Source organism: Pteropus vampyrus, unplaced genomic scaffold (genome assembly GCF_000151845.1).
Source record: "Pteropus vampyrus isolate Shadow unplaced genomic scaffold, Pvam_2.0 Scaffold127, whole genome shotgun sequence".
Classification (NCBI taxonomy): domain Eukaryota; kingdom Metazoa; phylum Chordata; class Mammalia; order Chiroptera; family Pteropodidae; genus Pteropus; species Pteropus vampyrus.
In genome coordinates this window covers 3,004,863-3,018,728 of record NW_011888908.1, presented here as the reverse complement: position 1 = coordinate 3,018,728, position 13,866 = coordinate 3,004,863, and the positions used below count along the sequence as shown (strand labels likewise).

Below are 13,866 nucleotides of genomic sequence, written 5' to 3'. Positions count from 1 at the left end.
CTTCAAAAAATCCTAGAAAAATACATTTTTATAGAGACTAAATTATACTTCTATGGATATATTTGGCAAGCCTTTATTTTTCCTGTGACACTGATAGCTGCATTTAGTCAAACTTAAAAAGCTTCTGTAAATAAAGTAGATGAATTTATAATCTGATAGAAATCCCAAAATTTTAGGTTAGCACATAAGAAAAATTGTTAATGGTACCAGCACCCGCCCACCCAACTTAGAAATCCGTATTGGTGGTCTTCATTGCCTTCAACAGGCTCCAAGCTGTGCTCTTGGAAGTGCTGGAATTTAAACCATAACCTTGCTTAAATCCAAAATCAAAACAAAGAAACTTTAGAAAGACATCTATCCTTTCAATACCAACTTAAAAAAAAAAAAAAAAAAGCTTTCTAATGATTTAAACACAGAGAGCCTATTTTTAAGAGAGAGCAAAGAATGTGTTCATAGCTAGTTGGAACAGTGTGCAAATGCACTGGGTTCACTGCTATCTGAGTGACAAAGCATTAAATCACAAGGAGGAAAAAGTCAGCATGTTCTTTGAGAATACAGATAGATTAACGTCGGAAAGAGCTTCGTCCAAGAAAGGGAAAAAACACCTACCCAGAGAATAAATCATGCACAGGAAACCTGTAATTTTTAAAAATTACTTTCAAGAAATGTTTTAGCTAATAAATATGACTATTAGACAAGGTATAGGAAAACTTTAACGTGAAATTTGTTTTAAAAGTGGACCTTCCGGATGTAGTCAGTCAACATACCCCACTCTTTATCTGCGTTTCTTATATAAGACCTGATTTATCGATGGTTGTGGGACCCACAAAAGATAGTTAGACCTCCCCTCCTGTTTAATTCTATGATGGAACAGTACTTAAGCTCACCAGGCACATAAGAACCTTTCGCAAATTAAAATGTGTAACAAAGTTCCCCACTCCCGTATCTCATCACGTCTAAACACTCATTCGATTCTTCTAACATACAATTCAAATACAGCGCTCTCAGAACTCAAAGAAAACAAATCCGTCTTACCATATATTCCATATTGGCTGCTGGTGGGAACACTTTGCCCCGAACTTGGTTATGGTAATCAAGAATCGCGATCATGTCATTTTGCGAAATGTAGCGCTTCCGCCGTGCCTTGGGGATGTCCGCAGAGTCTAGCTGTGCTGTGAGAGCTGCTTCGATATCAGTGAAATTATTGGTTGGCGAGGATGAGTCAGTGGAGTTGAGTAAGACGACAGCACTGGCTTCACAGAGAAGGGAGAGCAGGACGGCGCTGCTCACGGCAGAGATTGCTGTCATTTCGAGGGGCGGAGGAGAGGCCACCGAGGTCACTTGGCTTTGAAATCAGAAAGGTAGAGTTAGGGTCGATGGAAGGGAAAAAAAAGTAGGTCCAGAGAGTCTGGATTTACAAGGCACTGTTTGGGAGCATTGTGTGATTCGATTTTCTCCCCCCAAAATCCAAACAAATGTTGAAGTCTCAAGCCTAGGTGACAACCTGTAACGGTCTCTTTACATTTTACTCGGTGTTATGAGGCAGGTTCCCGAGGGGAATTTTCTATAGCTAGAGAAACATTAACAGCATGACTACTAATTCTAAAATGAATGAGAACCTTCTGCCCTCGATGCCTGAACCACAGAATGCATCACTGCAGAGTTATTTTCAAAGGGAAATCTTTAGGAATTGAAATTCATCTGGAGAGTGAAGAGGAAAAATGCATCCCAGGTAACAACAGAGAATGTGCTGATAACGTCTCCCAGATATATATGGACACCGAGTGATAGAACACATACAAAAAAAAAAAAGTCATAATAATCCAACCTCATTTCTAAAAGTAAAAAAAAAAAAAAAAAATGTGAGCTACTTTAAAATCAATGCATGCAAAATAAACTCGTTGAGCTAAATAGCTTACCTCTGCACAATGCCAAACTGAATATTTTGTTCTTCCAAAAATTTAAAGTTCTTTGCTAGGTTGTAGTATATGAACTCTTGTAAGAGAAGTGTGTCTTATTACAAACTCTCAGAGAGCAAAAGCCTGCAAGGTTTGAATGCTGCTGGCCACAGGAGCAGCTAACAGCTTTTATATGTCACAGTCGGCAGCGTCCAGGAAGGGCAGGCTCTCTTAGGGTCTCTCCTAGCCAAAATCCAAGGGGAGGGGTTTGGGATAGAAAAAACAGTGATTGGGTGGCAACCTTTTTTATGTGGGTGGTGAGGAAATTGAGTCACACCCACAGCTTACAAAGTACAAACCATAAAAGACAAACCCCTTTTCTCTGGGCTTCCACATTTTCTGCGAGTGGTTAATTTTTCCCATTTAATAGTTCCTAGTTCCTGATTCCCATACAAAAAGAAAAAAAAGGGGGGGGGGGAGACTATGACTTCTTGAAAACACAGACGAATGAGTAACAAGCAGTATACTTTTTTTTTTTTTTAAGATAGTACATGACATGGGAGCTGAAAAGAGCGAGCTGATATTAAATCAAAAGATCCGCTCACACAGTCAGTCTGAATGGCCACAAACATGGTTCACGAGGGATGCCAGACAAATCAGCAGTAGCCAGACTGTAGCGTGTGATATTAGGATGACAGATGCTCAAGCATTTGGGCTCTTTCTCCATGTGGTTTTATGCCTTTAATTTCTACATTTGTTCCCTCTCTCTCTCTTTCATTTCATCCTCCCTCTCCCTTTTTCCTTTCTCTACGATGTGAGGCAGCAAATTACCTGCCTTTAATTTGCCTTGCATATAATGCAAATAGACAAGCCCATGACAAATGACAGCAGCCAAGATAACATCTGTTTCAGGTTTAGAAGCATATAGTTGAAATTTTAAGCAGAGAGTGGCTCAGCTTCTTGGGAAGTGTATTGGAGGGCACCGCACAGAGTCTGTGAAGAATTTAACAGCAGCAGCCGCAGCCTCCAACAGTCAGAAGGGCCTTCTTAGAAAGATGCCATGGGAGTGAAATCTGTGTCCGGCAACACAAGAGCCAAGAATGTGCATTTTAAGGCAATGCATAATAAAAAGAGACCTTTAAAAATGCCATATGTTCTGATAACAAAACGTGGCCCGTTCACAGTCAAGGGCAACAGGGATCCTGGAAAACACACGTTATTCAGTTTAGAAACTTACTTAACAATGCACTGACTTGTCCAATGTCCCGATGTGCTTGTCTCCTGCATGTGTCTGCAGGAGAAGTACTACGAGAACTTACAGTCGTCAGAAAGCATGGTCACGTGGTTAGAAGCACACCGGGCTGAGAGCCAAGTTTCCTGGGCTGTATTCCCAGTTGGGTCTCCAGCAATATGTGTGGCCTGATGCGTATTGTTTAACTCTTCATTGGTGCATCTAAAAATGAGAGGAGTGAAAGGTGTATATCTTACAGTGAGACTGCTTTTGTCAGATCTCCTAAGAGAGCAGAAAAATGTTGGAAGCCAGAGGTACCACTGAAGTTCAAAGAACAGTGACGAGATGCAGTCTGAGAGGTCGATAACATGTGTCAAAAATTCAGATTTCACTATATTTTGATGAGTATCGGTCTCCCAACTAAAGTGAAGTCATTTTCAGAGAGCTTGAGTTGCAAGACTGAAAACTGTAAATAGGACTTAATTAACACTGTAGAATTGAAGAGGCAAGACCCTACACGTGCCAGAGGCGAGCGGGGATCGTGTGAGATATCAGAGCAGCTGGAGGAAATGCACGTGACCGTCCACAGCTGCGGGTGTTTAACCGCTGGAGCTGTCCAGCTAGGGTCTCACCCTTCAGAAAGTGCTCATGGCGCCTCGAATGAATTTCAAGGATGCTGTGGTAAGGATTCTTGAATCAAATGGGAGGTCAGACAACACACTCTTTATGGGCCGTCCAGCTCGAAGGCCCCAGAACCTGTTGAGAAATGAGTGCCAGTGCTCATTACCTGTGCTTTTCAGCACACGTCATGTAGCTGTCTGGCCTATAGGGGACTAAAGGACTTTTAATGCCTAAGCAGTGAACATGAGCCTTTCTTTCTCTAGAGTGGCTGAGTTCTTGCTTAGACTCTCTAAATAACAGCCTTTGCTTCCAAGGTCACCTCTTTGTCATGCACACAGAGAGGTATTGTCCATCTCTTAGAGTTTGACTTGAGAAACTCCCATACAAATAAGAAAGTGTTCCTTGAGAAACTCGTCTGAACCATAAGTGGCTTTCCTTTGAGAGAAACTGAAGGGATGGAGGAGGACAAAGAGAAGGAATTTCGGAGATATACCTCAACATGCCCAGCATGAGGGTAGAGCTGGCGGTTGCTTCATCTTGAGACCCCGAGGCCCGTCGATGATCTCAGACGTCTTCCAACACCCGTGGGTTACATCGCAGACCGTACAGGAAACCCGCAAGGCTGTGGAATCATAAACAAAAGATCTGCGGGGGGAGAGTGATGAATTCTGCTTCCAAGCCAACTTTATTGCCAGAAGGAGTATTTGAAATGCTTTGAAAGTAACTTTAATTTTAAAATGCATGCAAAATTAAGAGCATACCTCCAGGTTGTAATTAAAAGAACTATTAATGAACAACTAACAGTGAGGGTGGTCTTTATGAGATCTCTTCTTGAAAAGGACCACTGACATGTTTAGAAACATTTAGGGGAATGCTCGCCAACAGAGACGGCAGCGGAATGCAGTGACATCACTGAAAGGAAATGTGTATGCGATTGGCAGCAACTATTGTCCACCTCGAAACCTGTGAGAAAATGATTGTGGTTTTAAAATTGGAATCAGATACATTGTAATTGTCTCAGAGTATCACACCTGCAGAGGTACTTCGGAGAGAGTGTGTGTGTGTGTGTGTGTGTGTGTGTGTGTGTGTGTCTGTCTGTCTGTGTACAGATGCGCGTGTGTCTTCAGTCTAAATTTTTTCCAATCAAACTGTGTTCCGTGGATCAGTAGCATTGGCGTCGTAGGGAATGCAGAACCTTAAGGCCCCATCCAAGACCCACTGAATCGGATTCTGCATCTTATCAGAATCCTCAGATGATTCATATGGTCAGAGTTTGAGAAACTATCACATGCCCATTAAATAAGCTATTTGTAAAAGTCCATTTATCTAGTATCATGGGGAGAATCAAAGTCGACATAGGTATATACAGGAATCTTTGAAGAAGGAAACACAAGTCGGCCTCTTCTGTATAAGAAAAAAAAAGATGACTGGGAAAAGTATATACATATAGCATCTCACAAAGAAATGATTTAGTAGAGGTCAGAGCCTTTTGAAGATTACTGTATAAACCAACTATTTGTTATTTAATACATATGAATTTATCACAAGGTTGTTGAAACAATGGAATGCAGTATGAATGAAAATGTTAGGTGAATTGTGACATGCCACATAAATAGAAGCCATAACTTTACTCTGTCATCCGAGGACAGAGTCCTCAATTGTCCTTTGGTCCTCACTCTTTCTCACCTTGTTTTATATATCCGCTAGCTCTGCCAAGCCCGTGGATTTTTATTCCTAAAATGTCAGCAATCTACTCCTTTTTTCTTTTATAATTATTATGCCTGCTTAAACTTAATCCCCTTATCTTTCCCTAGGATTACTCTGGTGTCTCTCATCTCATTCATTATCTGTGTTGCCTTTGGTAACCCTCCTAAAAATTGAATTGAATCATTTCACTCATTCACACGGAACTCTCTAGAGGTTCTCCATTGTCCATGGGGTCCAATTCAATTTCCTTGAACTTGAATCACTTTACCTTTTAAGCCTAATTTGCTGCAACCATCCATTTCTGTTTCTCTACCCCAGCCGCACCTATGTCCCAACGGCACTTAACCACTCTCCTTTTCTGTAAGCTTCAGTAAGTTGAGAAGCCCAGGTGTGTTGTTCGGTGGGTAGGGTGGCAGCCTTTTTGCCTCTGGTAATGTCATTATTACAAATAATTGTGAGTTATTATAAAAGAGCTTAGCAAGCAGTAAGATAACATTGCATTAGCTGTGCATTAACATCTCTTTAATAAATTTTTTTTTAATTGTAGGTCTCATATAGCATTCTAAGGTCATCAACATTTATAAATGTCTAAATGATCTTTGCAAACTTTTTTTAACCTATTTAGCCACTTATAACCACTAATCAATCTAAAGTATATGGAGGGGATGATTTAATAAAAGGTGGAGGCCTTGTGAGAATGGAAAAGAGTTTTAGTGTTAATTTGTATTTCTATTTTGTAGTGTTCTAGAGGATCATGAATTTATTGGATTCAGAAAATGTGCAGGATATTTATACAAAATAGTTTCAAATTTTGAGCCCTCTGTCTAATACTATATATGATTATATATGTAGTTATATATATGATATTATAAATATACATAATTATGACATGTAATACCAAAACACTACATTTTCAAAATATTTGAGAAATTCTATAAAATACCTATGTGATATATTATAATATAATTTATTACGTAGTATGGTGAAACCAGATTCAAGTATCAGTGCTTTAACTTATCATTATCTCTTCTTTTTGTCTTTCTTACAAAAAGTGATTAGGAACTAAATATCACATAATGATATTTCTGTGATTATTCCAACTTCTGTGTGTTTATTTTTCTCCAAATAAAATAACTAAAGAAAGAAAGAAAAACACTTTTGGTTTTCTCCACTGGAAAAGCATAAACTGTAACGACTTTAAGTATGACCAAAGTTGAGCTTTCTCGTTGGAAGTCGTTCTGAAAAGCATGTTTCCAAAGCATTCTTTCTAGATCCGTGGCACAGCTTGATTCTAAAATAAACATATAATACACAATAATAAAGAACGATTGTTCAATGGAATATTTAATGTCAAAGAAGAACAAAATTGTCTTATATTCATACAAGGTTTTAAAACCTTGCCATTCAGGTACCTTTTTTGGACAGTTATCAAAGAATTTGCTACAACAAAATGCGGAAAGAAGTCGAGAGGGGGATCGGTAAACAATCCCAGAATCTGGTGCCAGAAGAGAATGGAGGAACCCATGATGGTGGTGAGGGAATTTCTCCAAGCGGAAGCTTTGCAGCAGCCTCGAGAGCAGCCATTCTAGACTGGAACTGAAGCACAAAGAACTCCGGTAGCATTTCCAAGGGGAAGAAAAGGAAATCGATAGATTTCGTGATACTTTTGAACATGTCGAGAGTATATTTATAAAACATTGTGGAAGAAAGGAAATATCACAGACTCCTAAGTGGCCCTGTTATGAATGTTTATATATACATAATAATAAAAACGATGACTGGTGCTATCACCCAAAGATATGAAATGATTCTGTTGGAAGGATGAGGAAAGAAGTGTGAATTTGTATGTTTGTAGGGAAGGGGGTGGATCTTGAAAGAGAGCTAAATACCTACCTTCTTCTATAGGAAATATACTATGACTTATCAACCACTGCATAACAAATTATTTCAGAACTTAGAGGTTAAAACAGCAAGATCATCTCACACAGTTTCCATGGGTCAGGAATTTGAGAGTGACTTAGTTGGTGTTCTGGCTCAGGGTCTCTCATAAGGTTGCAGTCAAATGTTGGCCAGGACCTCAATGGGCCTGGAGGATTAGCTTCTAAGATGGCTCATTCGCTTGGCTGGCAAGTTGGTGCTGTTGGCAGGAGGCCAACACACATGATCCTCCCCACATGGACCTCTCCAGAGAGCTGCTCAGGTGTCCTCACAACACTGAAGCCAGCTGCCCCCAGAGTGAGGCAGCCAAGAGGGAGCAAGGTGGAAGGCCCAGGGTGTTTACGGCCAACCTGAGGATGTCCCACAGCAGCATCTCTGCACCGTTCGAGTGGGCATGCAAACCACTCAGACCTAGCCAGTGTGGGGCGACACTCCACAAGGCCAAGGACCAGCAGGTGAGGGTCATCGGGAAGGCTGTAACCTAATGAAACTAAAAGTTAGTTAACTAATTAAAATTAATTTGGTAAACAGTGCATATTGAAGTATTTACCAAGCAAACAAACAGATGTCAGAGCTGAAGATGCAGCTTGCACAGGTTGTGTTATAGGAGCTTGTGACTGGAAACTTTCATCTTAATAATTCGGTAGCCTTACTCCTAGAATAAACCATCTACGTTTTAAAGGGTCCTTGTCTACCTTCCATGTCCTACTGAATTTGAGGCTATATGTCCATCTTCCTATGATTCAGTGGAGGAAATGAGGCCCCATATGAACATGTAGTTAGCTGCTACTGTAGATTTAATAGGTTGATAGTCTGGATATTTCATGGCCTTGGGTAAAGAGGAGGTCACCCTAACTTTTCATCTCAGGGGCTTGTGTGGTGGCTGTTAAGCGAAGTGTATGAACCCCATAGTCCATGCTTCCTTTAGGGTCAGTAAAAGATGAAGGCACCCCTTCAGTTGTCTAATTAATCCTTAAAATGGGTACATATTTTTTTCTACCTCTAGAGAGTCTTCAGAAATCTCAGGTAATAATCTCAGGGTTCTTAAGACCAAAGCATGTAGCGGATCAGGAAGAATCGCATGGCTTAACTAGATTTTACGAATTTGTAGACTTAGCCAGCCCTGAGGGAGGACGAGCATCGAGGAGCTCTGCACTGAGTCAGTGAGTCTGCGCGGGTGTCAGCAGAACGGCAAGTTAGAGAACTCTGAGGCGTGCAAATCCATTGGGATTTATTGGGTCTGAGGGATTGTATAATTGCATGTATACTCGTCTGGCTCCAGAAGGTCTAAAAATCACATCCGTGCTGAGCAGATAAGAGATGCAGTCTACACTGGTAAATTCTGGTTTAAAATATTGATTCTGGTGAAACACATGAAGAACCAAGCATACTTCAGAGGAAGATGGTTGGAGTTGGTATGAGTGTTGGTTCTTTAGTGAAAGAAAAAAGGACCTGGATATTAGGATTCTTCCGAAATTGTGTGGTCACCCTATAGAGACAAAGAGCCTTAAAGTTCTATTTTAGGTACAAAATATATTATTTATTTATTCTCTCCCCCCGCCCTAATTTTTAGGATAAACTTGATGCTAGAGAAGAACAGCAGAGTGACCAAAGGGTAGGATATTATCATGTGCCAAGAATATATCAAAATAAAGCCCAAGAGGGCTTTGCTGTGGGCAGTAGACTGAGAGATTTTAACACACTTATGGCATCGTTTCAGACTTCGCCTATAGTAGGCATTCAAAAGTTGTTTGTTAAATTTGATAAATGAACAGATGCTATATCAGCATGGTTTTTTTCTAATCCAGGACTTCAGCACACAGCCAGAAAAAACTTGGGCTCTCCAAAAGCCATCTGCACTCTGGCCAGAGTCATCAATTCTCTTTGGTCCTTTCACTGAGAAGAAGGTCTGGATAAACTTTGTGGGAAACTCTCATTAGCTGCCCCGTAAACCTTTAGAAATTCACATGTGGGATGGCGGTATTAGGGTGCCCAGAGCCATTAGGCAGATTGTCTATTACAGAGTCCATCATTCGTCCTTCACAAAGGCCACGATTAGAGTTTTGTAATCAGGCCACCCTTGGGAAGGGTGATGGAAATAGCGGTAAACTCTCTTGAAAATGTTCCATTTCAGACATTTGACAGAAACCTGAGACTGTCTGGTAATCAGCAGTTATGAAAAATTCTGCTGAGCAAAATTATACATAATGGGTTAATATTCTGAAAATAATGAACTGAAATAATCATTATCTTTCCTGTAAGTCATGTTCCTGCAAAGCCTGTTTGCCATTTATGACCCCAAGGAAGCAAATGAGTAAATGACCCTTAAGGATGAGGAGGTAGTCACATAAGAGAAGTCCCTTCTAGATAGAAGAGGAACAAAATGAAAGCAGAGAACGTAATAAGAAGAGAAACAGGAAGAGGCAACAGCCATAACTCATCCCTCCAGGTTACAATTTTGGGAGATAAAGCATGATGGCAAAAGGCAGGCACTTCATATGTCCGAAGCAGACAGACACAAGGAGAAAGGGTTTGACTCACGTCTAGTTTGGGCTTTTAGGAGGAGAGCACATTGCATGGCGCCCCATACTCACACGTGATCCCCGCAGCTGATGAAGTGATGGCGTTGATAGCATGCCATACCTGAGCAGAGAGCCGAGCAAATATAACATGTGCCAAATTTTCCTCTGATCATAAATATCACAGAAAGCAATCTTCAGCATGTTCCAGTGGTGGAGAGGGTTGGGGGACCGAAGAGAGACAATGAGGAAGGATGGAGGTAACCTCGTAACAGAGGCTGCAGGTGGGATTGGAGATCCCAACCAGAGAGTGGAGATGAATCACCTGATTGAAATCCAGAAGACCTGCAATGCTGAAGTGTAGACAAATCAGCAAGGGAGGACCACTGGACTCAGACCGTCCTGAGTGACTGACAGATGCAAGTTTCACCCTCTGCAATTTCAAGAGCAGACATTAACATAATGTCCAGCTACCAGGCATACAGACTTTGAAACAAGCTAATTAGCATTCCAGGGACATAAAGACAGACAATTAAAAAGCTCTATCCTCATGAAGTCATCCAAGATTTCCTCGACCCCCTGATGTCATCTTGGGTGGGCAGTTAGGGGAGAAGCCCTGAACTACCGGGTATCTACCCAAAACAGATCAACTTAACCTGTGAGGGTCTGAGATTTTCTTAATTGGCAAATGTAAGGATATGTTTGCCCCTAAATCCAACTACCTAGCAGAGTGAGGGCTTTGGAGGAAGAGAAAAGAAAGGAGCTAAAACATTTTTGAAACAATCTCAATTTGTGGTACGTAAACTTTCAAAAACGCTATCAGTGTTTCTATAGGATTGTTTGGAGGGCCTATCTAGATCATCTAGGTGTTATTTCTGGATGAAGCCATATGTCAACAGAGAGCCACACTTTGAACCACATTTCTTTCAGCATGCTCCAGTACTGCTCTCAGTGCCTTGTGCATTGGTACCGTGCCTCGAGTGTAGAAGTGCCAACTCAAAGGGATACGGTACAATCTCAACGATAACAGAGCTATTCCTGGGGTGCTGTTAACCCCGTCATTCAGTGTTTCCACCTCGTTTCAGCATAAAAAGCGTATTTCTGAGAGGTAATAGGAAGGTCTTCATCTCTATGACAGATTTTGCCTCTTTTTCCTTTATGACCATTGCAAACCTTATAATTATGTTTCCTTTCTGCTTTGGTGAACAGAAAACCTGATACTCAATTTTTTGTGCCCACCACTGACCCTAGGACTGCATATCTACATGTCCTTGTGGTTTTATGTCTCTGGTCTATTTGTGCTTTTGCTGGCTATGATTTTATATTATTACCTTTCTTTAAATATTGCTCTTATTCATTTTTCAGTGTCACTCAATATTCTTTAATAATAGCAAATAATGATAAAAATAATAATTTATATGCTATGCTGAGACTTCCTATCACAGGAACTCTCCTAAGGTGAAATTTAATCTTCACGACAATCCACTACCTATGAGAAAGTTTTCATATATCCCTACTGTTAAAAAAAAAAAAAAAAAAGCACCGGGGTTTGATGACATTAGGCCATTTACTCAAGTTCACAAAGCTGGAAAGCGTTCACACTCAGATACAAAACTATGTCTTTCCGAGGACAAAGTCTGTTTTCTTAGTTGCTATACTATACCATCATTCTGGAACAAAGTGAGCTTTTTATAAATAAATTACCAATTATTAAATAATTATTAGATGCTTATCAATTTTCAATCCTCTGCTGAGTACTAAAGATAACAGAAATAATAACAGAATCAATCAGCCTATGCTCTTAAGGTTCTTATATATAAGGTGTAGAAATAAATTATTAAAAATTATAGAATAGAATTTATAACTAAATATGTTCATAGACTAAGTAGAAGAAAGTCATCAAGAATTTTTTAATGAAGGGAAATCTGCAAATATTAATTGAGGATTACTTATCAATAAATTAAAATAAAATTATGAAAATAAATGAACATAAAAGATGGTTAAGAATAAATTTTATGAAGATAAAAACAGAGCCTTCATGGGACTTTTCCCTTCCACATAAGGGAAATAGGTAGAAATTAGAAACAGGTACAAAAATGATAGCACTCTTGTGAGACAAAGTGATTAGATATAGCCAAGGAATAGGTTTTAATAAGTAGATCATAATATGGTTTAAATGTCTCAAAAGTCCTAAGCTGGCAAGCTTGGAAAAATATATCTTTGACCAAGAATTTGGGAAGAAAATCCCATTTCAAGAGTAAAATGAGAAGCTTAATTTGTATGTGTTGAGTTTGAAGTGCTATCCAAATATCAGGCCACGGACCTGGAGACATAGTACTGAGAACTGGATAGTGGTCAGGATTTATTATGCTGGGGCAGATGCGGGCAGCGCGTAGAATACACTGCAGGTCAGGTTCTACCCAGAAACCAGCTGACACTAGAGAATTATTTAATAAGTGAATAAGTAACGGCGTATCTTCTCAGTCCAGGCAGGGGAGGGGTTTGATGTTGCTAGCTATGTATGGCTGGTTAGATGAGAGTACGTGCATTTGGAAGCAAACGAAGACTGAGTCCCATGAGATTTAGTAGACTATGATTCCAAAGAAGACCACTAGACCTTCAAAATACTCTTAGAAGACTAGAAATAAACATAGATAATCTTCAAAATAGAGATGCAAGTGAAATCCTTGAAAGTGTGCTAGTCATTTAAGGACACAAGAGTAGAGAGAGAAATATACAGGTCAGGAGTCGTCCCTGGACGATGAAAGGTGTTAGGAAGTATGGGGGAGGAAATCGAAGGAAGAAGGGATGACTGAGGTGAGGAGAACAAGGAACCGTGCTCGCTAGTATTCTTGAACTGGGATCAAACACGCCGTTTCACCCTGGCTCATCTGCATGTTGAGATTACTTAAGAATAAGTGAACATAGTATAATAAGCTATTCAATCTAATATGCTAAAAATATGCTAGAAAATAAAGGCCTTGACTAATTTGAAGATGTCACTGTGTAGGGCTGATGTTCCATGCACGGATGGTGACTGATTATAATGAGTGTTTTGAAGAAATTTCAAGACCGCACTTACCACTTAATCTCCCTACTCTCTACTGTGGTGTAAACCACCCCCCCACACACTTCTCCTTTTCTGACAGGAAATCCCCAAACAGAATCCCTAATAAAATAGGCAACAAATGCAAGGCATATGCGTCCAAAAGACTAATGGTAACTAACATGCATTTATGATACACAGAATAAATTTTTATCATCTTTCCCCATCAGCACACCGATATCCTAATTAATTTTGTTATGTACCCCTTGAAAGGCATAGATGGGCTTGACCAAGGGCCTCCCAAACTCCACCCCACCCACAGAGGCTTCTAGGGGATGGGAGGGCCTACACGCTTGTAATTCGCCTACCTTCCCAGTTCTCTTGAAGCAGAGGTTCTTAAACTTTAGCATGATCAGGATCACCTGAGGGCTTTTAAAACACAGGTTGCTGGTCCAGTTTCAGTAGGACTGTATTCTCGGGTCATAGTGATACCATGAGGACCACTGACTCAGAAGAAGACTGTAGTTATTTGTATGGTTAGAGTCGCTAGTGGATTGCACACATGTCTCCTTCACTAGGCAATAAGGTAAGAAGACTCTACTGCTCATCTCTGATCTCTCGCCTGATACAACAGTAAACCTGGGCCGTATAAATGGATGGAAGGATGGATGAATATACCCTCATTTCTATCTCAAGACACTTTTTTTCATGAGTATACCTACTTTGTAATTAGTTTCCCTCTTCTGTTCTTAGAAGAAGAGCTATCTTTCTTTTAAACATTAAATCTTCAAACTTATACCTTTAACTTCATACTTTTCTGAAGGAGGTGATTTTGGAGGTGAGGCATCTCATTTCCACAATTATTCCTTAGCCCCTTGCAGGATGTTCAGTGTTTTTTCTTTCTCT

At 40.1% G+C, this 13,866-nt stretch overlaps 1 protein-coding gene across 1 annotated transcript in view; it reads right to left on the bottom strand.

Moving 5' to 3' along the window:
* The window catches only part of PI15 (peptidase inhibitor 15), a 28,502-nt gene extending 26,714 nt beyond the window's left edge, over positions 1 to 1,788 (bottom strand). Inside the window, exon 1 of the mRNA XM_011366945.1 lies at positions 1,036 to 1,788. Within this exon, the coding sequence (XP_011365247.1) occupies positions 1,036 to 1,308 (273 nt within the window). The 5' untranslated portion in view covers positions 1,309 to 1,788. The remainder of the gene's footprint in view (positions 1 to 1,035) is intronic.
* Between the last annotated feature and the right edge of the window lie 12,078 nt (positions 1,789 to 13,866).